General features: G+C 36.1%; 3 protein-coding genes across 3 annotated transcripts in view; 1 reads left to right on the top strand and 2 right to left on the bottom strand.

Moving 5' to 3' along the window:
- The window catches only part of LOC107567864 (translation initiation factor eIF-2B subunit epsilon-like), a 13,493-nt gene extending 1,753 nt beyond the window's left edge, over window positions 1-11,740 (top strand). Inside the window, exons 2-13 of the mRNA XM_016253637.1 lie at window positions 2,222-2,346; window positions 2,428-2,613; window positions 3,144-3,321; window positions 4,173-4,253; window positions 4,332-4,409; window positions 4,484-4,796; window positions 5,820-5,965; window positions 8,189-8,333; window positions 8,663-8,764; window positions 10,817-10,968; window positions 11,046-11,156; window positions 11,434-11,740. Of these exons, the coding sequence (XP_016109123.1) occupies window positions 2,222-2,346; window positions 2,428-2,613; window positions 3,144-3,321; window positions 4,173-4,253; window positions 4,332-4,409; window positions 4,484-4,796; window positions 5,820-5,965; window positions 8,189-8,333; window positions 8,663-8,764; window positions 10,817-10,968; window positions 11,046-11,156; window positions 11,434-11,493 (1,677 nt within the window). The 3' untranslated portion in view covers window positions 11,494-11,740. The remainder of the gene's footprint in view (window positions 1-2,221; window positions 2,347-2,427; window positions 2,614-3,143; window positions 3,322-4,172; window positions 4,254-4,331; window positions 4,410-4,483; window positions 4,797-5,819; window positions 5,966-8,188; window positions 8,334-8,662; window positions 8,765-10,816; window positions 10,969-11,045; window positions 11,157-11,433) is intronic.
- A 1,731-nt stretch (window positions 11,741-13,471) lies between these two features.
- LOC107567880 (mitochondrial ubiquitin ligase activator of nfkb 1-A-like) lies at window positions 13,472-16,598 on the bottom strand. Its single transcript, XM_016253658.1, has 4 exons — window positions 16,260-16,598; window positions 16,031-16,075; window positions 14,168-14,255; window positions 13,472-14,091 (listed from the first exon to the last, which is right to left on the bottom strand). The coding sequence occupies exons 1-4, from the start codon at window positions 16,314-16,316 to the stop codon at window positions 13,943-13,945; spliced, it is 339 nt and encodes a 112-aa protein (XP_016109144.1). The 5' UTR covers window positions 16,317-16,598; the 3' UTR covers window positions 13,472-13,942.
- Window positions 16,599-20,074: 3,476 nt separating this feature from the next.
- The window catches only part of LOC107567863 (plasminogen activator inhibitor 1 RNA-binding protein-like), a gene marked incomplete at its 5' end in the record, with an annotated part of 9,595 nt that continues 2,427 nt past the window's right edge, over window positions 20,075-27,242 (bottom strand). The window contains 7 exons of the mRNA XM_016253636.1: window positions 20,075-21,420; window positions 22,628-22,837; window positions 24,448-24,504; window positions 24,597-24,783; window positions 24,872-24,946; window positions 25,743-25,814; window positions 25,898-26,038. Of these exons, the coding sequence (XP_016109122.1) occupies window positions 21,361-21,420; window positions 22,628-22,837; window positions 24,448-24,504; window positions 24,597-24,783; window positions 24,872-24,946; window positions 25,743-25,814; window positions 25,898-26,038 (802 nt within the window). The remainder of the gene's footprint in view (window positions 21,421-22,627; window positions 22,838-24,447; window positions 24,505-24,596; window positions 24,784-24,871; window positions 24,947-25,742; window positions 25,815-25,897; window positions 26,039-27,242) is intronic.

The raw sequence follows: 27,242 nt of genomic DNA, 5'->3' as shown, positions 1-27,242 counted from the left end.
CACACACACACACACACACGCACACTCTCACACACACACACACACACGCACACTCTCACACACACACACACACTCACACGTTTACTTGGCTATCTAAATGGGGACTCTCCATAGGCGTAATGGTTTTTATACTGTACAAACTGTATATTATATCACCCTACACCTAAACCTACCCCTTACAGGAAACTTTCTGCATTTTTACAATTAAAAAAAAAAAACTTTGTTTACCAGTTTTACAAGTGAAGACATCCCCAAAGGGAGGTTTTTGGAGATTTTGTCATGTTTAGCTCACTTTTGGGTACAAATTTGTCCCCAAAATATGGTTAAGTGGGTACACACACACACACACACACACACACAACACACACCTGTTTGCTGTACAAACAAAATTTTACTCTTTGCATTTCTAGTACAACCCTCTTTCTTTAGCTCAAGTATGCAAAACTAGTTGCCATATGCACTGTAATTAATATGTTTTATATTAAAAGTAAAATTTTCAAATAAAAATGGCAGGTGGCGCTTAAAGCATTTCCTTGGTTTCCGCTGTAAGCAAAGCAATGCTGCACGCTACAACACTGCATTATAAAAAGAAAAAATACCATCTAAACTTTTCTAAAGACCAAGTTCCCCTCAGACATACATTCATATAAACTCCTAACTCTAAATGAATCGCGATTTGTTTAGCATCTCAACCGATTTGAATCGTCACATATCTGAATCGATTTTCAACCGGCTCGCGGTTAATCGCTACATCCCTATTGAGATCAATATGCTAAATAGTACTGCATTCTTATTTTTCATCGCTTATGGACTGTTGTATAAGAAAGAAACTCATTGTGACAACCTAGGTTTCACTGATTTGTCTATATACTATTTGAGCTGAATAAGGATGTTATTAACCAGAAAGGCATTGTTATTGTACATAACTCCATAGACAATGCTCTTTGAGAAAAGTGACTTTCTCCCCGGCTTTTTATATTCATGCATTTAAATACCATTTATATATACAATGCTAGGTGACTATAGTAATTGATTTAACATGGTATATATTAAAGTACCATAGTATTACCATCTGATGCCATTTTATTTTACCTTTTTTTTTTTTTTTTTGGACATGGTACTTTTGAATACCTTGGTACATGAGTATGGAAATCATTCATTAATGTTAGAACTGCACTATATTGGAACAAGACTGGCTTTGCAATACGAAAAAGTACATTAATTTTCACCAGTTGACTTGAATAGCTACGTTTGAATCATTCTAGAGTTAGTGACGTGATTTTGTTGGGAAGTGAAAATTAAAAATAGTTGTATACTTGTGCTGCCAACATTTTCACTAGCCCTTGCACAATAAGATAAATTAATAGAATAGAAAGTAGGGGTCAAGCGATTATCGGTCTGGCTGATTATCGGCACAGATATAAAAAAATTCTTAAAATTATCGGTAATTTTCAAAACTGATTTGCCGATAAAATAATTTAAAAGCATTTAAAGAGAGTTTTTGTCAGAGCCCTTGTTATTCTTAATTTTGTCATTAATTCTCTTTTTTACACGAGATAACGGTTCAAAATATCGGTTATCGGTCTACTTGATCTGTAATAATCGTATCGGCATCGGCCCTGAATAGCACATATCGGTCGACCCCTAATAGAAAGTTACGGCATTTTGACCCATTTCAATACCTCCGAAAAACTACTAACCTAACTAATACAGAGTTCAGACATTACTGAAGACACACAAGCTATAGCAGAAATTAAACAATGCAGCAAAGTGGTTTCAAACAGTGGTTTCAGTTTTTTCTGGTAGGTCTAACAGTAGTATTGAGGTACAGAAATTGAATAATCAGATATAAATAACACTGCATAGTTCTCACTTTATAAATGTAATATAGAGTAATCCTTTTAAAAGCTATTCAGTCTTTTGCGGTTTTATTAACATTAATGACAGACAAGTGCAAGTCACAAGCCCTAATGCACAGATCTAATGTGTTGATCGATTTATACGAGGTTACTGGCCAGGATGGGTATTTCTGACACAATTTGTGTGAATTTGTCCATTCAAGCGCAAGAAGACACAAAAAAGAACTGTACCATGGCACTAGCATTTAATTTACCATGGTATCACGAGATTTTGTAAATGAAGAGTATTACATGTTACCCGTTTAATTCAGAGTTCCAGACTATTTATAGAGTAACTTTTCACTCTTCCTCTTTCCCATCAGGCTCTTCTGCCTCTTGCTAATGTCTCCATGATTGACTACACATTAGAGTTCCTGACCTCTACTGGAGTGCAAGAGACGTTTGTCTTCTGCTGCTGGATGGCCAGCAAAATAAAGGAACACTTACAGTGAGACGCTGTGATGTTTTTAATGACACTGTCGAATGACCGTGACTCTGATCACTCAGCATTTGCCGTCTTATTTCACAGGAAGTCCAAATGGTGTCGCCCCACATCTCCAAATGTGGTGCACGTCATCACCTCTGACCTGTACCGTTCCCTCGGGGATGTGTTGAGGGACGTGGACGCCAAAACTCTCGTCCGCTCGGACTTTCTGCTGGTGTATGGGGACGTGGTGTCCAACATCGATATTTCCCAGGCTTTACAGGAACACAAGTGAGTGTCGCTCGTCCACAGACCCTGTCTAGATATAAAAGTTCCGTAGTATAATTTAATATGTGACCCTGGAGCACAAAACCAGTCATAAGGGTCAATTTCTCGAAATTGAGATGTATACATCACCTGAAAGCTGAATAAATACGCTTACCATTGATGTATGGTTTGTTAGGATCGGACAATATTTGGCTGAGATACAACTATTTGAAAATCTGGAATCTGAGGGTGCAAAAAAAATCTAAATATGAAGAAAATCGCCTTTAAAGTTGTCCAAATGAAGTCCTTAGCAATGCATATTACTAATCAAAATTTAAGTTTTGATATATTTACGGTAGGTATTGTTCTAAATATCTTCATGGAACATGATCTTTACTTAATATCCTAATGATTTTTGGCATAAAAGAAAAATAGATAATTTTGACCCTTACAATGTATTGTTGGCTATTGCTACAAATATACCCCAGTGACTTAACACTGCTTTTGTGCTCCAGGGTCACATATAATTAAAACCATTTTTACTTTCCTGAAAGACAGCGGCGCAGTATGGATAAGAACGTCTCGGTGATGACCATGATCTTCAAAGAGTCGCCTCCCGGTCACAAGACTCGCTGTGAAGACGATGACATTATAATAGCTATGGACGGCAAGAGCAAGCGCATTCTTCATTACCAGAGAGCACAGGCCTTAAAGAGACTCCACTTCCCTATGGTGAGATGTTTTACTAATATTTAGAGGTGCTCCAATTTGCTTTGCTTTCAATTTGCCAATTTCATAAACCAATCTCATACTGATCAAGTCATACTGATCAAATGTTTTTGGAAGAAGTCTCTTCTGCTCACCAGGGCTGCATTCATTTAATCAAAAATACAGTAAAAACTGGAATACTGTAGATTAGTTTACAATTTAAAAAAACATTTTACAATATTTATTCCTGTGATCAAATCTGAATTTTCAGCATCATTCCTCCAGTCTTCAGTGTCACACGATCTTCAGAAATCAGTATAATATGCTGATTCGCTGCTCAAGAAACATTTCTGGTTATTATCAATGTTGAAAGCAGTTATGTTGCTTAATATTTTTGTGTAAACTACAGATTCTTTGACGAAAACAAAGTTCAAGAAGTCCAAAAAAACTACACAAATCGTTTGTAACAGTTTAAATGGTTTTACAGACACTTTATAAAAAAAAGAGTCTTTGCTATATAAAAGTATTAATGTCTGATAAAAATTCTGAGTGGAGCATCCCTATAAGTAATGCTACATGAGGAAAAAGAAGGTACACTTACTAACATTGTGGCTTTATCTCCTGCAGTTTGCTGTTTGCATTGAGAATTGGTAGCATTACCCCTCTTTTACTTTTGATCTTGTAATACTCATTCTCAATGGTGATTATTAACAATCAATTAAGTTTATTAATCAAATGAAGGGTATTGCAGTCATGCAAATCAGAAAGTACAACAAATAAAACCATAATGTGTAGATGCTTTCCCAGTCAGCTCGACAAAGCAAATAAAAATCATAGCATTTAGTGATTATAATTATTCTTTCTTTCCCACACAGAATATTTTCCATAGTGGAAGTGATGAGTTTGAAATTAGGTTTGATCTTCTGGATTGTCATATTAGCATCTGTTCTCCACAGGTGAGTGTTCATTTGTTTTACAGTTTGTTTAAACCATAAACATATTGCTTGATGGAAGGGAATGTTGTTTAACCATAGGTTGCTGAGCTTTTCACAGACAACTTTGACTACCAGACAAAAAATGACTTTGTCCGTGGGCTTCTAGTCAATGAAGAGGTATGAGACACAGAATCACGCGACTTGCTCATTTATGAATTCGTATATTATCTGACACAGGGTTTTTTCACTAGATCCTGGGAAACCAGATCCATATGCATGTCACTAAAGATGGATATGGGGCTCGTGTGTCGAACCTCCTCATGTACGACACCGTCTCTTCCGACACGATCCGCCGTTGGGTCTATCCCATCACACCCGAGGCCAACTTTGCAGACCTGGAAGGCCAGAGCTGTACTCACTCTCGACATAATGTGTACCGTGAGACAGGGGTCAGTCTGGGTCACGGCAGCCAGATGGAGGAAAATGTGCTTATTGGCCGAAATACAATGATTGGAGCAAACTGCACCATATCAAATACTGTGATTGGTGCAAACTGTGTCATCGGTACAGTATTTACAGTAACTGATTTGGTTTCGGTGCATGATATTGTAGGTCTGGGCGATAAACTATATCATATTGAGATTGCATTAAAATTAATGTCGATAATGATAAGCTATGGACATTTCTACTCGATATGGATTAATCTAACAGCCGAGCACTCGGCTAATAAATGCAACAGCGGCCAGTCGGTGCATGTTCTGCGTGTCTCTGTGAATGAGTGCTGTAATTTCATCTACTACTCAAACTCAAACACACGCAACACTTACTGTTTTCAATATATGAGGGCGAACACGTGAACTTCATCTCCAGAGCTGCTCTGAGAGTCACTTCAGCAGCTTTACTACTGTTAAATACACACTGAAGCTGAAAGATCTTCATGACAAACCGCCAAAATAAGAATAAATTCTGTTTAACTTGTGACAGAAATCCATTGCTATTGTATAATAAAATGTAATGTATTTCTTAAAGTAATAATGGTATTATTGTTTTTGATGAATATCATGCAACTAAGATATTTTTCATCCATGTTTTTATTGATATCGTTATTTTGTGCAGCATCTTATTTGACAAAAAAATACAAATGCATTGTAATTACATTTTTTTTAATTTGATTAGATTTTAAAAGATTAATTATACTGTTAAAGTTCTATTAATTGATTTCATTAGACACAACTTTTGATGAATTTGATTTGTTTTAAAACATAAAACACAGAGTCCAGACAAATTAAAATGCAAAAACACAGAATGTAGGGAAAAATATTTATAATATTTGTGGAATATTATTTATTATAATTGTGGAAAGCATTTCCTTCCTCATTTATGGTAAATGAACGGCATGATAAATATTGATATTGTATGATATGGGAAAAAAAGTATTGTGATGTTTTTAGCCATAACGCCCAGCCCTACTCTCCTGTATATTTTTGTATATATTCTTGATATGTTGGCACTTTAAAAAAAAATACTATGTGACCGTGTGAAAACTATTTGTTTGACATCCTGCTAACTGCAGTTTTGTCTACTTAGGAGACAATGTGACTCTGGATAGAGCTTACATATGGAACAGAGTCCACATAGCCGACGACGTGAAGGTCAAGCAGTCTGTAATCTGTGATAATGTGGAGGTGAAACACGGAGTTGTTTTGAATGAGCAGTGTGTGCTCGCCTACAATGTAAGACACCACAACACCGCCTCGAATTAAAGACAACCGTTTTTTAATTTGCTGTCTGAACTAGAGCTGCCCGATTCATTGTTAAATGATCTCGATTCAAACACCCAAGTGATTTTATTCCTAAACGCTTCAGATAAAGATTGTATCAATTACATCATTATGCCAGTAGGTGGGGACTGTTAAACTGTTAAAAAATGTGTTTGAATCGGTCTTTCGAGAGATTTGTTCAAAAACATTGACGGTGTGTCCAAAATCGTGTACTGTGTGAGTAGAATCTACATTTGAATTTACTTCGACCGTTAAAAAAAGTATGTTCTATATAGTATGAATATGGGTAGTATGAATGAAATTCAGACATACTACATCCACCATTTTGTTACCGTCACATGACCTACCAGCGTCAGTTGCATTGCTTCACTGCCCTTCATAAATCCTCTCCTGTGGCCTCATGGGATGGTAAAGTGTCCATCTAATGCACACTTCAGATTCTGGGAGGAAGAAGTTGGTCGTCCGGGTACTTTTCGCCTACTGTTTTTCGAAGACTATGAATTCAGACATACTATTGCCTCCCATACTGTTTTTCGCCTGCTATATTGTAGGGAGTTTTGTGATTTCGGATGCAGTGTGATTCATCCAGTAATGAAGCAATTTAAGTCTTTGAGTGAGTCATTGAATCATTAATTCAAGAGATTCATTAAAAAAACACTGATTCATCCAGTAATGAAGCAAGTGAGGTGTTTATGAGTGAGTCATTGAATCATTAATTCAAAAGATTCATTAAAAAAACTGATTCATCCAGGAATGAAGCAAGTTAAGTGTTTATGAGTGAGTCATTGAATCATTAATTCAAGAGATTCATTAAAAAACACTGATTCATCCAGTAATGAAGCAAGTGAAGTGTTTATGAGTGAGTCATTGAATCATTAATTCAAAAGATTCATTAAAAAAACGGATTCATCCAGTAATGAAGCAAGTGACGTGTTTATGAGTGAGCCATTGAATCATTCATTCAAGAGATTCATTAAAAAACACTGATTCATCCAGTAATGAAGCAAGTGACGTGTTTATGAGTGAGCCGTTGAATCATTCATTCAAGAGATTCATTAAAAAAACTCTGATTCATCCAGTAATGAAGCAAGTGACGTGTTTATGAGTGAGTCATTGAATCATTCATTCAAGAGATTCATTAAAAAACTTCTGATTCATCCAGTAATGAAGCAAGTGAAGTGTTTGAGTGAGTCATTGAATCATTCATTCAAGAGATTCATTTAAAAAACACTGATTCATCCAGTAATGACGCAAGTGACGTGTTTATGAGTGAGTCATTGAATCATTCATTCAAGAGATTCATTAAAAAACTTCTGATTCATCCAGTAATGAAGCAAGTGACGTGTTTATGAGTGAGTCATTGAATCATTCATTCAAGAGATTCATTTAAAAAACACTGATTCATCCAGTAATGACGCAAGTGACGTGTTTATGAGTCATTGAATCATTCATTCAAGAGATTCATTAAAAAAACACTGATTCATCCAGTAATGAAGCAAGTGACGTGTTTATGAGTGAGTCATTGAATCATTAATTCAAAAGATTCATTAAAAAAACTGATTCATCCAGTAATGAAGCAAGTGAAGTGTTTATGAGTGAGTCATTGAATCATTTATTCAAGAGATTCATTTAAAAAACACTGATTCATCCAGTAATGAAGCAAGTGAAGTGTTTATGAGTGAGTCATTGAATCATTCAATCAAGAGATTCTTTTAAAATCGCTAATTCATTCAGTAATGAACAAGTGAAGTCTTTTATGAGTCATTGAATCATTCATTGAAACTGATTTTTTTTTTTAAAGCAATTAACATTTTGTCAGAACTTCTAGTAAATGACATTGTTATTTTGATTAGTTGACTTCAGTATTGTGCTCTCTATTTTAAACAAAAAAACGTGATTCTCAATTTCTCCAGATTCGTGCAGCTCTAGTGTCAACTAAACTGTTGCATTCGATATAATATTTAAACTTAATATATTTTTTAAATATATATTCAAATATATTTAAGACCTGAAAGTTATGACATGAAATTATAGTTTGGTCCCTAAATTGTTGATGATCAGAATAGAGGCATAATGAGATACTAGTTTATTTGGCAGAAATTGAAAATGTTTTACTGTGTATCCAAATCACTTGCTGCAAGTTGCCTTGTTTTCTAATCAAATGCTGAAATGCAGGTTGTGGTGGGTCCAGATATTACTCTTCCAGAAGGCACAGTTCTGTCCATGCACCATCCAGATGAAGAGGATGATGAAGATGACGATGAGTTCTTGAGCGATGACAATGATGTTGGTTACAGAAAAGACAAAACCAAACTGAAAGGTTCTTGCTCCTCTTATTTTCTTACATATGGACATAACATAGTACAAGTTCAGTACAATACTATTAACCGTGACTCTGCTGTCGTAGTTTGTGGGTCGTAGATGTTGAAAATCTGATGGGATTATATTTGGTAACATTATTCTGTCCTTATCACGTAATAGTAATAACAGTCAAATGTGCAGCAAGGACACATTAAAATAAAGTATGATCTTATATTCCTGGCAGAAAAAAAGATGACAAGGAACTTTATTGCCATTAAAAATTCTATATTTTGGATGCCGTTCACAATGACAAAGTGTCATTTTGCAAAGTTTTTTTTGTTTTGTCAGTGTTTAACCCAGCAGAGGTTGGTTCAGAGGGTAAAGGATACAGATGGAAGACCAGCAGTCTTGAAGACACAGAGGAAGATGAGCTCGCTGAATGCATTTGGGGTGAGATGTCTGCCATAAAATATTAGATTCAAGTTAGACTCAAAATATTGTCCTCATTTATTCACCCTTATGTTGTTCCAAACCTGTACGACTTTTTCATCACAAAGGATTTGAAGGAATTGTTGCTCTGTGCAGCTATAATGGTCTGGTCTATACATTTGATCACAAGTATATGGGTTAAACTGACTCTATACCATAACTGCAGTTAACAGCCCTCTGGAGGGGAACATTATCAGCGAATAGCGACTTCAGGTTCAGTCAGTTCCTCACACAAAGCTATAAAATAAGCTTCAGAAATCTTGGAAAACAGCTCACAAGTCTTCTCAACCAGTTTTTATACCATGGAGGAAAGTTTTACAAGTCTGCAACAACTTATGGATGAATAAAAAAAAGACTGTTTTCAAATTTGGATAAAGTAATGCTTGAATATAATCCTCATATCGCATTCAGGACAGTTTGGACCTGGAAGCGGTACATAAAAATGTATTTAAAAACATTAGTTGGCATATGTATTAAGACTATCAAAACTTTGCAAATGTATTAAGACTATCAAAATACACATCATTTATTTATTTATTCATTCAGATTTTTTAAGATCAATTTTTAGCATATATAACCATTTAAACTAAATTGTTACATCTTTCTCGTTCGGGTCAGTTTTGACCTAGTGAACTGTGACTTCACACCTGAAAAGATTTTTTTTGTATCTCGCATACAATTTTATGATTTAATTTTGTTGGTAGATTTGAATGTGCATGCAAAAAGACACTATAAACAGACAAAAGATGTAATGTATAACAAATAAACTTTATCTAATGAACTAGACCCCCAGAGGTGTGTTGAGCAAAAAAAACAAATAATCAAAATTTTTAAAAAGAGACAGAGAAGTCCCCACTTTACACTGTACCTCCACTTATTGATGAAGCAAGTAATATTTGTTGTTTTGATGTTGTTTTGTTAGAAAAAGTATATGTAGGTTTCACAAATTTAGATTTTTTTTAGCAACATGATTTGTAAGTTCAAAGGAATTTAATTAAATTCCCTTCATTCCAGTGGAGTTAATACAGGTAATTATCAGTTAATATGTTCTTAGAAATTTCATATAAAGATATGTTGAAATAAAGTGTCTCATGAATACTGAAAAAAAAAAAACTTGCATCAGTGGTTTTGGTATAGTTCTTCATTCATTCAATTTTTAGCATATATAACCATTTAAACTAAATTGTTACATCTTTCTCGTTCGGGTCAGTTTTGACCTAGTGAACTGTGGCTTTACACCTGAAAAGATTTTTTTTGTATCTCGCATACAATTTTATGATTTAATTTTGTTGGTAGATTTGAATGTGCATGCAAAAAGACACTATAAGCAGACAAAAGATGTAATGTATAACAAATAAACTTTATCTAATGAACTAGACCCCCAGAGGTGTGTTGAGCAAAAGTTCCAAAATAATCTGAGCAAAAAAACCAAATAATTATTGATGAAGCAAGTAATATTTGTTGTTTTGATGTCGTTTTGTTAGGTGTAGGTTGTAGATGTAGGTTTCACAAATTTAGATTTTTTTTTTAGCAACATGATTTGTAATTTCAAAGGAATTTAATTAAATTCCCTTCATTCCAGTGGAGTTAATACTGGTAATTATCAGTTAATATGTTCTTAGAAATTTCATATAAAGATATGTTGAAATAAAGTCTCATGAATACTGAAAAAAAACTTGCATCAGTGGTTTTGGTATAGTTCTTGTAAACTTCGAAATTTCACATAATTTCTCAGTTTAATAAAAAGGAGGGAACAGTCCCTGTATGTTTCCTCACAGTTGTTGAAGAAGTGGGCGCCAGTCTTTAAGAACTATGTGAAGAGACCTCAAGACCAACTGGACTGTCTTGCTTTGGATGCTTCACCTGTTAATTGTTTTCAGCGTTTAAACAGTTTTCAGAATCTAAAACTAATTGATTCTGCTATTTGAAGCTGCTTTGACACAGTCTGTATTGAATAAATCTTTCTTGAAATAAAGGTGACTTGACTATTTGACTACAGCAGAAGATACTGAGAACAGTCCCTGTATGTTTCCTCACAGTTGTTGAAGAAGTGGGCGCCAGTCTTTAAGAACTATGTGAAGAGACCTCAAGACCAACTGGACTGTCTTGCTTCCATGGAGGAGGTTTTCCTTGAACGTGAAACTCATTGGGCAGCTTTGGTCAAAGTGAGCCATCTCTTTTTCCGCAGTGATCAAAAACACACGTTCTCTTGCTGATTGTACGCGATGTCTGTCCACTTCAGGTGCTGATGAGTATGTACCAGCTGGAGATCTTGGAGGAGGAAGGCATCATGCACTGGTTCAATCAGGGCTCCACCACAGACAAGAGCCAACAGCTCCGCAGGAATCAAGGGGTGCGAAGGTTTAAATGATGTCAGATGAAGCCTGTAGCTACATTTACACTCGTTTTTAATTCTGAACATTGCTGTCAAATTGCAAGCTGTCTTTACGGGGCTGTCAGTGGTGTGTGTGAATGCAAGCACAGAACATGGTAAAGGTGTGAAAGCAGTGTGAATCATCAAAATCACATCATGCCAGAAGAGTTACCAGAACAAGTTTTCTAGGAAATGACTGGAGTGTGTGTGAAAGAGGACTGTGTTAACTTGGAGTTCTTCTATCCTGTGTCCGCAGCTCTTGAAGTTCATTCAGTGGCTACAGGAGGCTGAGGAGTCTTCAGAAGAAGATGAATGAACCTAAACCATCGTGCGTGTGAATAACACACTCTGGATGGTCATTTAAACACTTTACAAACCAGAAAAAAACACCAATGTTTGTGGAATGGTTTGATGGTCCTGACAAATGGCAACATATAAAGGTGTGGAAATGGATATTTATTCATAGTTTTTTATTTTTCTTTCTTGATTTCTGTATGCTTGCTGAAAAGCATTGTTTAAACCAAAAATGTGACCCTGGACCACAAAACCAGTCATAAGGGTCAAAATGTTTTTCTGAATAAATACGCTTTCCATTGATGTATGGTTTGTTAGGATAGGACAATATTTGGCCGAGATACAACTATTTGAAAATCTGGAATCTGAGGGTGCAAAAAACAAACAAAATATTGAGAAAATCGCCTTTAGAGTTGTCCAAATGAAGTTCTTACAGTGGTTTACAGTGAATTTATAACCGCTAAGTGGCGTTGTTAGGCACGATGCAAAGCGGAGTGCCTAAAACCCCCTTAGCTGTTATAAATTCACTGTAAACCACGGCTTCACGGGGCTTATTGCTTTTATAAAATAGAGTTGTCCAAATGAAGTTCTTACAGTGGTTTACAGTGAATTTATAAATTTATAAATTCACTGTAAACCACGGCTTCACGGGGCTTATTGCTTTTATAAAACGGTTATTCCATATACGTAGCAAGGTTTCACAAAATAAAACAAAGCAAATAAAGTGTAATGATATTAATAAACACAGTATTCTTCCACCAAACAATGTAGCTCCTCAGAAACAGTTGTGGTTGCCGAACAGCACACAGAAGTAAAGAAAGGTGTGTGTTTGTAGAGTAATTTACAACAGCTTCGAGCGTGGCTCAGCCAATCAGAATCAAGGACCAGAACGCTCCGTTTTATAATGAAATTTTTAGCTCCACTCCCATGAAGCACCGGCGCGAGTGATGTAATCGAGTTGGTCAGTTACAGTATATAGTTTCTATAGATACAATGGTTTCACTTTAGTATAGGGACCGATTCTCACTATTAACTAGTTGCTTATTAGAATGCCTGTTATTAACATACTGGCTGTTTATTAGTACTTATAAAGCATTTATTCTGCATGACCTTGTGCTACATCCCTAATCCTACCCAATACCTAAACTTGCAACAACTACCTTACTAACTATTAATAAGCAGCAAATTAGGAGTTTATTGAGGCAAAAGTCGTAGATAATAGTTTATTAATAGCGAGAATTGGACCTTAAAATTTATAAATATATATAAAGTTATATATTATAATATATATATTATATATATATATACTTATATAAAGCATTGTGCTACATCCCTAATCCTACCCAATACCTAAACTTGCAACAACTACCTTACTAACTATTAATAAGCAGCAAATTAGGAGTTTATTGAGGCAAAAGTCATAGATAATAGTTTATTAATAGCGAGAATTGGACCTTAAAATAAAGTGTGAATGATACAATCAACAGTTTTAAATTGATAAGTTTTATTTTTCTCCATTTTTAATTAGATTGTCATTCACAATGGTTCATGTGGATCAGGCTTTTTGCTTCAAATCAATGTTTGCAATGTTTGTAATGTTGGTTCACCTCATAGTTTGGTTCATAGATTTTAAAGCTTTAACAAAAGGCTTTTTAAAACTCCCTATTGGAAAAATACTAACGGAAACAACACCTCTGAAAAAGTATGCAGGTACTAATGCACTCTACAGGAGCAACGATAGTATTGAGAGGAACTGTATGCCAGGAACTATCTTCTAGAGCAGAGGTGGCCAAAAATTGATTGAAGGCTGAGGTCTAGAAGTAAATGCTGCATTATTTCCAACTGTATCATAATTAAATGTAAATTGAAAAAATATATATATATTTTAAACTACATTTCAATGCAAAAAAAAATGCTAAATTTAAATTAAATGTAAGATGTCAAGTCAGTCAGTCAGTCATATTTATTTATAGAGCACATTTAAAAACCACAGCTGTTGGCCAACGTGCTGTACAAGATTAAGCATATAACGAAATACAAAAGTAAACATAGAACACAGCGACAGATAGTACACTAAAGTTATGCCACTGCGCTTATGACCATAAGCAACAGTAAATAAATAAGTTTTAAGAAGAGACTTAAAATCAGCATATGTTGGTGCAGTTCTTATATAGGGTGGTAACTTGTTCCATAATTGCTTATGGTCATAGACATTTTTTCTATATTTTAGGGAACTTAAATATATCATACAAAGGAAGCATGTATAAAGAGAATAGAATAGGACCCAAAATTGAGCCCTGTGGAACCCCATAAAAAACTGGTGCACAAGATGATGAATATTTGCCAGTCTCTACAGAGAAGGTTCGATCCTTTAAATAGGATACAAACCAGTTTAACACACGGCATTGAATCCCAATTTGCTGTAAGTGATTTAATATGCTTCAACAACATGTTTTTTCCTATCCTATTGCCTAAACAAGCCAAAAGATTGGCAGTGAAGCATTTACCAGGTTTTTAGAAGAGAGTTCCAGTATTTCCAGTGCTCGTGCACGGTTGTCTTCTGGATGACGGCGTGGAACGAACTGGCTGGAAATGGGCTCTCCGGTGGCCTGCACCAATCCTGAAATGGAGGTAAAATAAGGATGCATCAATTAAGACTTTTCAAAGTAGGAGGTGTTATTGAGCATTTTATTTACCTTCTACAGCAACATAATGAAGTCTCTTATTGGACGACGCATTGAGAATCCTGAGCAGGTGATGGTCTGGTTGAAAGTCTGGTATCTCCTGTGAAGTGGAGGAAACGTAAAAAAGCAGCTCTTTGGATGTGCCCACTTTTATAAAACAACTCTGCTATCTATCTGAATCTATTACTTACAGTAAACTTTCACATGACAGTCATTCTATATTTTAGGGTACATTTTACATCAGGAAAAACCATGCTTTCTCAATAAAACAACTACTGGTTTCAGTTTTATATATTTTATCTGCTAGTTGCCAAGCTTAATCATTAAATACCATTTTGATATTACAAAGAAAAAGATGTTTTCCTGGTGTCGAGTTTGTCAACTTTGTTACGGACAAACTGTATGGGTTTACAGGTAGCATAATTGACAATTTCACCATTTTGACTCATGATTTCAATGGCAGGCTTCGTCTGGCCAACCAAATGTTATTTTCTTGATCAGGTTAAGTTGCTCAAATTGTAATATATGAATTGAAGTCATTAAAATATTGCAAAGCACACCATCAGCCCAACATAGTAGACGGCAATTAATATACTCCTTGACAAAAGGTCACTGGACATCAAATATAGAAAAAATGAAGAGAAAGTTTACCATAATGTGTTCAAAATATCCACCGCACGAGAGAATAAATGAAATCACATGATGCTTTTTTAGTTTTCAGGGGGTGTTTTGTTAGTAACAGTTGACAATTTAAAGAAATTTTTCCAAGCTATTTACATTGTAGATAATCATTGTTTATTCATTATTTTGAATTCAAGCCTCATCAGTTTAAAAAGCGAGCATTGCAAAAACTCATTTAAGGAACTTGAAGACAACTGAAAAACAGGGTTCCTACATATTTTCCATTTCAAAATGGACTCAAATTTCCAAAACTCAGTAGATTTTCAGACCATATTTAACATAGACGGTTCATACGACATTATTTTTAGCTTTGTATTTGGTATATAGTACAGTCATCTGTAAATATTTTTTCTGGGGTTTTTTTCCCATTGATTTTCCCGAAGTGACAACATACAGAGCCCCTAAAATAATATATACATACATACATGCAGACTTTTACATGCCCTCGAGAAACTATTCATATGCGCACTGGAATTTTTTGCGTGCTTATGCATTACAATTTCTAGTTTTACATACTAGAACCCATTTCCTTTGTGCATCACTGCCATTTTACTATGAAGAAACTAAAGCATGGATGCACATGAATTAACAGAGACCTATTTGCTCAAAATTTGGCTTTCCTTATGGTAGGACCTCTAATATCAAGGCCCACTGTCCGATTTAACACATCCTCTGTGGCAGCTGAGAAACCATGACACGAAACTGGCTGACGGCACAATACGGCTGTGTGCATTGTCCTATTTGCCAAGTTCAGTGGTCTACAAAAAGGTCTGTATGTGACAGTGTGTCATATTTCAAGGCCTTAGGTCTGCTTTAACACATAGCCTACTCTGTGGCAGCCAAGAAACCACACGGTGAAACGGGCTGATGGTGCAATCGATGGATCAGTGTGCACTGTCCTCAGTTTAATGGTTTCTCATGCACACATGAAAGTCTGTATATTTTTTATTTTTGCAAAGGTCCTTTTAGAGGCTCTGTAATATGGTGCTAGTAATATCCTGAGAAGAAGCCTACAATATAACCTGTATTTTTGCATAATGCAATAATTTAGCATAATTATTCAGTCGAATTTGACAGTCATCAAAGAATCAGTAAACCGCAGCCATGAAAACACTTCTTGTATGATACATTTATTTGAATTGATAGAAAACTAAATAGGGGCAACAGCCTGGAAATGCAAGTATTTTTCCATACTCTGCTTTCTTTTTTCCCCATACGTTTCCAAACTGCATAGGAACCCTGTTAAAATACATACATGAGATTATAGTACGTATTCTTTTGATGGATAAAAATATGTTTCTGAAGAATTCTGTTAGAAAAAATATAATTATCAATGGACATGAAATGTACACTATATTATCTGATGCAGTATCAATGATGATGTTATATGAATGATAACGGACCAGACAAACCACTACTGTACCTTCAGCTTCTGGATTTCTTGTCTTTTATCTGAATATAGTTTATAAAACAGGCCCATATGACGGCCAGTGTGTTGAGGAGATGGTCACTCATTTCTGCTCTGGACGAAGAGAGAAACATGTAAAGCTTGTCAGAAAGGTTTAGCTGTAAAGCACAGTAAACATGGTAAACCGTACCTACCAGTCTCAGTAAAATCAATAGCAGTGGGGCTGGTTGATCAATGTAGCAAGCTCTTTTCACAGGAGTTTTCGTGGTTTTTAAAATATGTTACGCTCATGCAATTAAGTAAAGTTTGTTAATGACTATTTAAAACTGTAATAATAATAATTATTATTATTTAAAACTGTAGATCAACCTAAGGTCCTATCCAGCTAGTTCAGTTTTGTTAAGCAGAATCGTTTCGTTTCCATTGCATTCCACGTCTTCATGTTTCTGAACAGATATAGTTATATGTATACAACTAAATATCTAAATCACAATGTGTCGTGTTGACAAAATGTCGCGAAACTACACTTTAGCAAGCGGCGAGTTAAAAGGTTAAACAGCACGAAATAAATATGAACCTCAGCGAAAGCAAAACTTTTTATGTTACGATAAATCAGGAAACCACGGCTATACAGGCCGTTGACTATGATCACTAGTCTGATTATACAACATTTATGTTATGTATTAGATTCACTGTAGCTTTAAGAATAAGCTCAGCTGAAGCTTATTAAACACAACACATCAGTCCGCCATCATTTGAGCTGCAGTGTGCATGTGTGTGCTCAGGAGGGCTGTGATGAAGTCAAGGACAACAAGGGGTAAACTCCCTCCACTAGCAATATCAAATAAATCTCTTTTATTTTTCAACGTGGCCGTTTTCTGTGTATGTGCAAGACTTCCGGTTCATTAGCCGCTGTAGGGAAATAAGGAGAAGAATAACAAAGTGCAGTAAACTGTTTGCACTACAAACCAGTGTGGCCATAATTAAGATAATACATTAAAATATGGCAAGACACACAAGTTTGCAATATCAAGCAGCAAAACGAGCTGTTTTGTACAGCTAAAAATAGCTGAGACCGGAAGCCACGTTAAATTTACAAATGGCTGCACCCACACTTACGGGGAAAAGTTGGTGTGAAAATGATATTGGTGACCCTGGAGCACAAAACCAGGCATAAGGGTCAATTTTTCGAAATTGAGATGTATACACCATCTCAAAGCTGAATCAATATCTTTCCATTGATGTATGGTTTGTTAGGATAGGACAATATTTGGCTGAGATACAACTATTTGAAAATCTGGAATCTGAGGGTGCAAAAAAATTTATAAATCTAAATATTGAGAAAATCATCTTTAGAGTTGTCCAAATTAAGTTCTTAGCAATGCATATTACTAATCAAAAATTAAGTTTTGATATATTTACGGTAGGTAATTTACAAAATATCTTCACGGAACATGATCTTTACTTAATATCCTAATGATTTTTGGCATAAAATAAAAATCTATAATTTTGACCCTTACAATGCATTGTTGGCTATTGCTACAAATATCCCCCAGCGACTGCTTTTGTGCTCCAGGCTCACACTGTGTTAGACAACTTTTAAATTCAAATGGTAATTTATTATCTTATAGTGAATATTTGGATAAATTTGGTTTTCCAGTTATGCCAAAAGTGCATGCTGTTATATTTGATGCCATACCTCAACAAGCTGTCCATTGTGTTAGAGCTTGTGGATTCTTCTGAGGCAATGTAGTATGTTAAAGACAGCATGTTTCTAGGAAGCACTGATATTCTTAAAAAGTTGTACTAATAAATATATTAGGAATATTATAACAGGTGATACAGCTGCTTATAAAAGCTTATTGTGGACCAATGTATTTAGAAATATAAATTGCAATAAAGCTTGGCGTATTTGTGAAATATACTGTTTAAATAAAGTAAAAAAAAGTGCATGCTGTTATATTTGGTGCCATACCTCAACAAGCTGTCCATTGTGTTAGAGCTTGTGGATTCTTCTGAGGCAATGTAGTATGTTAAAGACAGCATGTTTCTGGGAAGCACTGATATTCTTAAAAAGTTGTACTAATAAATATATTAGGAATATTATAACAGGTGATACAGCTGCTTATAAAAGCTTATTGTGGACCAATGTATTTAGAAATATAAATTGCAATAAAGCTTGGCGTATTTGTGAAATATACTGTTTAAATAAAGTAAAAGATGGTTTTTCACATGGTATATATCCAGCTAAAAGATTTAATTTGGATATTAATTATTCCTGTGATTTTTGTTCAATGGAAAAGGAGTCTATTGTCCATCTCTTTTGTAATCGTGTATACACAAGGATTTTCTGGGTGGATAAGGAACATTTCATTAGAAGGAAAACAAATATTATTTTGATGTGTATTATTCCAGTGAAAGTAATAATAATAATGTACAGCTTCTCATATTTGGGGAAAATTTCACATGGTCAGGATCCAAGCCAAATTTCAGTCATTTTCTTCAGGAGACTAAAGCACCAGTTTGGAGAACATTGTTAATAAAAAAGCAAAAAAGACGTGATATTTTTCACGAATATGCAGTTTTTGATGGTTTGTACACTCCGGCATGTTTCTATGTACATTTTTGTAAACTGTTGTATATGTTGTTCTGGTCAAGAAAAAGAAATTCGTGAAGTGCAAACCCCGCCCATTTTTCATTTAATGTTATTTTGTGAAGCAAATTCATTAAGTATTTAATACAGAAAACATGAGCCTGATGGACTTATTCTCCCATTTTCTTCAGGAGACTAAAGCACCAGTTTGGAGAACATTGTTAATAAAAAAGCAAAAAAGACGTGATATTTTTCACGAATATGCAGTTTTTGATTAATGAATCAATGGTTTGTACACTCCGGCATGTTTCTATGTACATTTTTGTAAACTGTTGTATATGTTGTTCTGGTCAAGAAAAAGACATTCGTGAAGCGCAAACCCCGCCCATTTTTCATTTAATGTTATTTTGTGAAGCAAATTCATTAAGTATTTAATACAGAAAACATGAGCCTGATGGACTTATTCTCCAGCCACTTCTTGGTCGTCTTTGCAGCAACGGTCAGGAGCATTTTCTTGGCGAAAGAAATGTACAAATAAAACATCTGATCGTTCCTCTTGAGATAACTTCTCAATTCTGGGAAGCAAGCCATTGTGCAATATTCGCTTATACTCCAAAGCATTAACCCGCCATGCATTTATGCATTCATTATTGTATTTCTGACCAGATCTTCAAAAACACTGCTTTGGAGCATGCAACATGTGTTTTACATATTGAACCACTCTGAATCAAACTTCAGTCTTCGATGTTTTCCCCGAGACCGCAAGGCTTTTTAAGGAGCGTTTTTGCTTAATTCTTGCTAATTTCCTTAACAGAAACTTGCGGTTAAGACCATTAAAAGCTTAGTGTTTGGAAGTATATATATATATATATATATATATATACAAAACTAGAAATGTACAAAGTATATACAAAGTTTGTAATGTTGAGTTATCGCAGAGTTGGGAGAAACGGGAAATGTGAATGGGTAAAAATACTTTAAATGGGTAATAATAAGCTGTTTAGAGTTATCAGGAACTTGTATATAATGCTGCTAAGGTAACACAAACTTCAAGGGTCAATTTACACATGTATAAAAAAAATGGGTTATTGAGAATCAATAAAGTCAAAGTTTTCTAACCTTTTTTTTTTACTGCATGGGAAGCACTGACTAAAAAGCATTTTATTTGCAGACATTATTTATTTACAAACAACTGGGTAACAGAGGGTGTTGTAAAGGAAAGACTAAAGGCGAGAAGTGACAAACCAGAAGCCTGGACTCAAATCTAGAGTCCTCTTCCATTTTATTGTCCCTCCTCCTATGAATACAGAGTACATCGGCCATCACACTTGGAGGTCTCGCTATTTCACATACACAAGAAGCTGGTTCCAACTTTTCTTTCACAGCACAGTTGTCCCACCCCGAATTACACTTTTTTTTTTTTTTCCAGAAAACGCAAGCAGTAGTGCCATCATAGTAATTAAAAATAAAAACACAGCAAAGATCACAGAAGGAATAAAAATAAACAAATGGTACTGATGCAAATAGACCACGTGCTTAGTAGCTATATTTCAAACGTCACCATAATCTGCGTCAACAACCTCAGCTAAAGAAAAATCAATAAAACTTTGTGTTAAGAACATGACTTGCTGAAACTTACCATCTAAGCCCAAGAAAATCAACTTATGGCGGATGACGAGTTTTTAAAAACAGGTTCTCTCTCACACACATACACACAAAAATCACCCACGTTTACAGTTCAGAAAGTGGTCCTAAGGTTTCTAAGAGATGAACGTACAAGGACCAGCCTGGATCTCCATTGAGCCCTGGGTGCGTCAACAAGATGAGGAAATAATCTCTCTGAGGAACAGAGACAACTATGCACACTAATATCACAGGTCCAGCAGAGGACGACAGAAAACACCCAAAGCAAGATCAAGACGACGCATTTGCTTCTTGCTACCGGTCAAGAAAAAAAAATCCAAAAACCAGGAGGGTAGCTTGACCTTAGAACTTCCTTTCAAAACATTTAAAATAGTCAATATACATTACTCCTGTATATGTGTTAATAGTAAAATCATCCCTACGAGTCTCGTATTCTCACTTGGTGGAGAAAAAAACCCAACAAAAACGAAACGTTCTGCTTTTGGTAGAGCCATTGAGAGTGTATTCGATTACACGCACTGAAGCGCAAGCGTTCACAACACACTTTGACTCTATCTCGAAAATGCATACATTCAAGCAGCAATAAAAAAATATTTATGGCGAATGCATAATCTCTGGAAAAAAGGGAAAAAAATACTGTATGAACATCCCTGCTATCATGTCTCTAAATACAAAACCTCTACCCATGATTTGCTTCAGTGTAACAAGAAGTCCTTTTTGTGTTTGTCTGCAGGTAAAAGCCAGTTCTCGGTGTATGTATTGGATGACAGTCTCGTGTATTTCTCTTTTCTGGTTTCTATGGTCGAATGATCCGTAAGCATGCAAGCGTCGAAGAGGAGGGGCGGGGGCCTGGAGGAAGGGTCGTGGAGGAGCGGAGGCTTAAGCCAGGGCTGGAAAAGCCTCGGGATCATCCACGTTGGGAACGGAAACACCTCCACCCTGTCAAAGTCAAAAGCAACAGACTTCAAACATCTACCAAATGAGAGAAATCTGGAAACACTGGATGCTGCTACATATACAAGCATTTCACAAGCATTCAGCATCTTATGTGTGTCACATAAAACTTTCAGAAATCTGTGCTGTAAGACCAAACTGTTTTTTTTTGTTGGAAAGTCAATGGGGACCAGCAACTGTTTGGTTTCCCACAGGCTTCAAAATATCTTCATATTCAACAGAACAGAAGAAATTCATACAGGTTTGGAACAACTTTAGGGTGAGTAAATGATGACCGAAGTTTCATTTTTGGGTGAACTATTGCTTTAAGTCTGGGTCAATTGCAGCGGGTGATTATCTTTTTCTTTTTGTGTTTGAGACCACCCTTGGTTTTACAGCGACAAAGTGGGACAGTTAAGAGAAGCTGATTCCTAGATTACTAAGTGCTCTTTGCGGAGAGTAAGGAATCAGAAGGTCACTGATGTATTTTGGAGCAAGACCAGATTAAAGCTTTGTACACAAAAACAGAAACGTGAGGCCTGCCAGAAAAATAAGTCAGAATTTTCAGATATAAACTTGCAATTGCAAGAAAAAAAAAGTCAGGATTGCGAGTTTATATTTCACCGTTCTGACTTTATTTCTCACAATTACGAGTTTATCTCAATTCTGAGAAAAAAACTAAAACGTAAGAACAAGGAAAAAAGGAAGAATTGTGAGATAAAAAGTCACAATTACCCTTTTTCTTTTTTAGATGTAGTTTTGGCGTTTTTGCCTTTATTTTGACAGGAAGTGAAGTGGGAGAAAGAGAGAGATGGGATCAGGAAAAGCCCGGACTCGACCCACAAGGCTATTGACATCTTTTTTCTTTTTTATTCAGCGGCAGAAACAGGCTTCCATAAATAACATTTTAATATATTGACTTTGATATATTTATACTACTTGCTATTAAACTATAGCATTTCTGTACAGCTTTACACCCAACTGACAGATCCAGTCCAGTAACACTCAATGGAAAAGACTGAATTTTACAACAATAAACAGCTGTACTTCTCTGTTGGGGTATAAGTGAATTGTGTTAATAAAAACATTAAGTAAATATAATGCATAGCAATATCAGTTTCAGTGGAAGACTAGAGTTTTATTTGATGCAAGCGGTATCTGCCATAAATTTCCATACTCGAACATCAGAAGAGCATGTCTGCTTGTCATTTACCTTCTCAGATCTGCCTCGGCTTGGTCGTCCACCGCCGCCGCCACCAACACCACCACCTCCACCACCTCCTCCTCCACCACGACCGCCACGGCCTCCACGAGAACCTCCACGACCACGTCCTGGCCGACCCAAGTCTCCGAAGTTTATCTCCAGCTGGGAGGTGATGTCATTGGCGGGCTTACGGAAGTGGTGATCTCCACCCTCATCAGCCTTTCAGAGGGAATGATACGGGATCAGCTTCAGGAACTAAACAGATCATTCCCATTTCCACATAATGCTTGCTTTCTTAACGGGCTGTGAGGATTTCAGCTAGAAAACTATGAGATTTCCTTAATGCGGAAAACATGGGCAAAATCACACAATCTGATAAGAATGGAATTCACAGAATTTGGATGAATAAATCACAAGGAGGCTATCTTCGCAATATTGACTAGAAACTCAAAGGTCTTCATGACAACCAGTCAAACTAAAAGATCGATTCAACTGGAAGAAACTGTGACAGAAATACACTACTACTGTAAAGCAGAATGTGCTTTTCTAAATAATACATTCTTTCATGTAGAGCTGTGCAATTAATCGAAATACAAAAAATATATATTTGATATATCTCGCTATATTTAAATAAATCACTCCTATAAAGTTTTGGTCACGTGGCCCACTCATAATCATGATTACAATAGGGCTGGGCGATATGTCAAAAATCTCTTATCGATAATCGTCTTTAAAAATATATTGCGATATCCGATAATATCGTCTACCTAAGCCCCACCTCCACCACAGAACGCATCTCCAAAATAATCACATACACAGATGCAGGTTGCCATTACAGTAGTCAGCGCCGAACGGCTGCTGTCAGTGCACGGATCCAATACACCCTTGTTTTCTTTCTCAGCTCTTTACGCTCACTTAAGACATAACCGATTTTATTTATGGGATATTTTGATATAATTCTGTGTGTATTTGTCCATTTGAATGTGTAAGAATGCGAGAAAGAGCTCAGTTCAGTGTTCGCATATAATATGTGAGGCAGCTTTGTGTGTGTGTGTGTGTGTGTGTGTGTGTGCAGCACAGAAAACAGAGCGCGAGTGCAGAAGTGAGTTATGTTTCGTCTTGCAGTTGAATCTTTTGGAATCAAAATAAACGCGCATACAGAAATCGAAATGTAATTTTATAACAAGTAATTTGATTCCTGACCTTACGCATCTGATCTGATTTCCAAAATTGGAATAGCTTTTCGATTCCCAACCCTCCTACTAAATTATTTCATTCTTGCATGCAAAAAGACCTGTATGGTGACTATGGGGCTATGCAAAATATGTTTTGCATCTTACTAGGTTTATCATTTGTCATTTTTTCCCCTGATAATGTTTATAATCGTCTGTTACCTGATTGTTTAAATCGCGATACTTACGAGACATCGTCGATATACGATAATATCGTCCAGCTCTAGATTACAATATTTACCAAAATAATAGTGATTATGATTTTTGCCCTACTTTCATGGTTTAATTTTAAAGGTAAACGTCTGCTCTACAGCACTTTGTTTGCCCAAAAAAAAACTAAAATAATTGTTCATTTTAATTTAAAAGATTAATTAAATTGTTAATGTTTTTTGCCTTTAATGCAAACAGAAAAGTGGGATTTTAAAAATAAAAGAAGAGTCAACCCGGCACTGTGTGTACATGGCCAAAGATTCTTGAATTCTGGCATGGTCCCAAGTCAACTAAATTTTAGTTCAGGTTAACTACAGACCAACAATTGCAAAGGTGACCAAAACTAATAAAAATAAACCAAATCCAGACACAAACCGGGACAAATACCTTGTGGAAAGAGTCAGGATCAACATCTCCAGCTTCAATCACAGGTCCAGCTTGCCGCTGGAAATGCACAAAAAAAAAAAGGAAGATTAGTCTCAAAACCATAAAATTACAGATTTTACAAGGCTGGAAAACCGAATAACTTAACTTACCGTGCCAACTTCCTCACTCTTTGACTTGTGCAGTACGTAGCCCTTCTTCCACTGACTGTCGTTACCCTCGTTGGGCTTGCGGATGTTGAACTCAACTTTGGAGCGTTCTTTGTCTTGCATGGCCTTCCACTCATCCAGTGTCATCTCCTTAGGACCTTCATCCTTCACCTCCTCTACTTCATTCTCCCTACACAGACACAACCATCCAATGGCATGCTCTAGTCAAGAGATACTAGGCTTCTCTGTTATTCTGAACAGAATTCTCTTTGACTCACTTGTTTTCGGAGTCGGCAGGGGCGTGATCTTCACCTTCAGGAACAGGCTCCGGTGCTGCAGACTGATCAAGCTCACTATCAAATCAGACAACATTATTACTTTAGAACCAGACCACCATGTCTTTCAATTTTAGGTGTTATTCATGTCCAGAACACAAGCGGTTTGGGACAAGTTACATGTCATAGTTTAATACTTAAGTTAATCCCAAGTATAAATAATATTAATAATGCTTGCCGTATCAAGCACCACTAATTAGAATTAACTAGAGTCCACTATTTTAGACAATTTGCAATATTTCCGTATCACACATTCAGGATTTCTGCTGGTTTTATGAAGGTAATGTGTTTTCTTTTTTTAAACACCGGTTTAAGACCAAGTAAAGAAAATTGAATTAAGGAATAAATTGAAGGGAACAAAATACGACAATTTCTTCTATTATCAACACTTCAAAGTTTGAAAACATAGCTTCCAACAGATCTCATTACTTTTTAATTCATTTAACACAAAAAGAAAAGCCAATGGGCTCAACTTTATTCAAAAGGGATGTTTTCATTCCTCATTGACAGATGTTTATTCTTATTTAAAAAATAAACTTAATTTTGTTCAATTTTTCAGAAAACACATTCTTGTCTTCATTTTGCATCTGAAGTAATTACCTTTTAGCAATGCATGTGACATTTAATTCCATGACTATGATTTAAGACTATGAGCTCTGATTTACGATCTTTTGGAGGCCTTCGTCTGTGTAATGGTGAATTAATACTTTCTAAGAAATGCAGAAACCCTGACATCTGTCAAACATGACATGTCAACCTCCCAAATAATCTGACAACACCACAAGCCTTAAATATTTCACATTTACAATCGTACCTGGCTTCTTCCTTCACATTGCCCCAGTTGTGCAAGCCACTCCCACCACGCTTCTCCTCTCCCTTCTGTCGACTAAAGCATGAAGGACACTCCAGTGAGACTAGTGCAACAACACACCTTGAACCATTTGGTATTGCTGGCTTCAACACACTTACGATTTGTCATTGCCGCTGTGTCTGTCAAAGTCACGTTTGCCCCGGGAATCGAAGCCATCTCCTCGTCCCATGCCTCGTCCACGGCCGCCTCGGGCCCCACGGCCTCCTCCACGCCCTCTAGAGGGCTTATCCCCAACTGGCCTGAGGACAACATGAACAAAGACAACTGGCAATCTGGAGCTACAAAATCAATGAAGTTGCTCAGCTATTGATTAAATAGGAATTCAGTGGAATTATTACCATGGTGGTTCTAGATATGATAAAGAATCACAATCAGCACAACACAGAAACACTGGCCTGAACAATGGCATGAGTTTGGGGAAACAGACAGACATTATTTGTGAAATTCCATTTGATTTCTGCAAAAGGGTTTTCTAAATGAAACAACCTTCACTCAACTAGACTGCCATTGTCTATTGACCCATAAAGCACAGCATGCTGTCTAGAGCTGAATACTGACAGATTTCACAAATCAATTTGATTCACAAGCTCTTGGTTTGATTTAATAAAGATTTGTTTGGATATATATCAGGTACAGTACATTTTCTTAAGCTATAATATAATACATAATAAAATGCTATAATATTAAAGGTTAAAAAAAATATATTTTTTTTTAATTAACACTCAAGTTTGTATACAAACATTCAAATTGCTGCCTGCTTCATTCTACAACGTTAATAAATAATTCGCTCATCCATGAACATGATTTCTGCCCGAGTCCCGTTGGATTGCATCGGCTGTGGGGATGAAGACCACAACTCCCATGATTCCACACTCAGTCACGGTGCCATCAAACTACGCCTTTGTCTATTTGTTTATTTTGAATACGCGCCCTCCAGCGGCGAAAATTACATATTGTGCCTTTAAGTACTGTAGTTTGATGAAATAGGCCTACAGCTTTTACTGTAAATTTAAATTGAATCCGTAAAACCCAAAAGTTACAACCCTTTTTTTTTTACACTGAAGTTCTGGCAACCACAGCTTCCATTAAAAAAAAAAGTAAATTATATTTTTGACAGGCATACCGCTTGATATTGTAGTCATTAAATCAAAACATTTGTAAATAATATAAAATAAATAGTGCACATAAATAAAATGATTACTTTCGTTTAGGCTACTTGACATTTGCGTGATAACCTTTTTTAATAGCATTCTGCACCTTCACATATAATTACATGTTGACTCAGCAGCTCTCCGACTGTATAGCGACGAAAGAAAGAAGCGCAGCACTCACACACACACACACACACACACACACACACGCGCGCGCGCGCGCGCGCGCGCACAGAGGGGACATCAGAGAGTCTTGTTTTCTCTGTGGAGGCTCTCAGCGTGTCCATAACCC

This window comes from Sinocyclocheilus grahami, unplaced genomic scaffold (genome assembly GCF_001515645.1).
Source record: "Sinocyclocheilus grahami isolate Dianchi unplaced genomic scaffold, SAMN03320097.WGS_v1.1 scaffold1193.1, whole genome shotgun sequence".
In the NCBI taxonomy this organism is placed as follows: domain Eukaryota; kingdom Metazoa; phylum Chordata; class Actinopteri; order Cypriniformes; family Cyprinidae; genus Sinocyclocheilus; species Sinocyclocheilus grahami.
The sequence above is the reverse complement of the archived record's forward strand: the minus strand, read 5'-3'. Positions and strand labels throughout refer to the sequence as shown.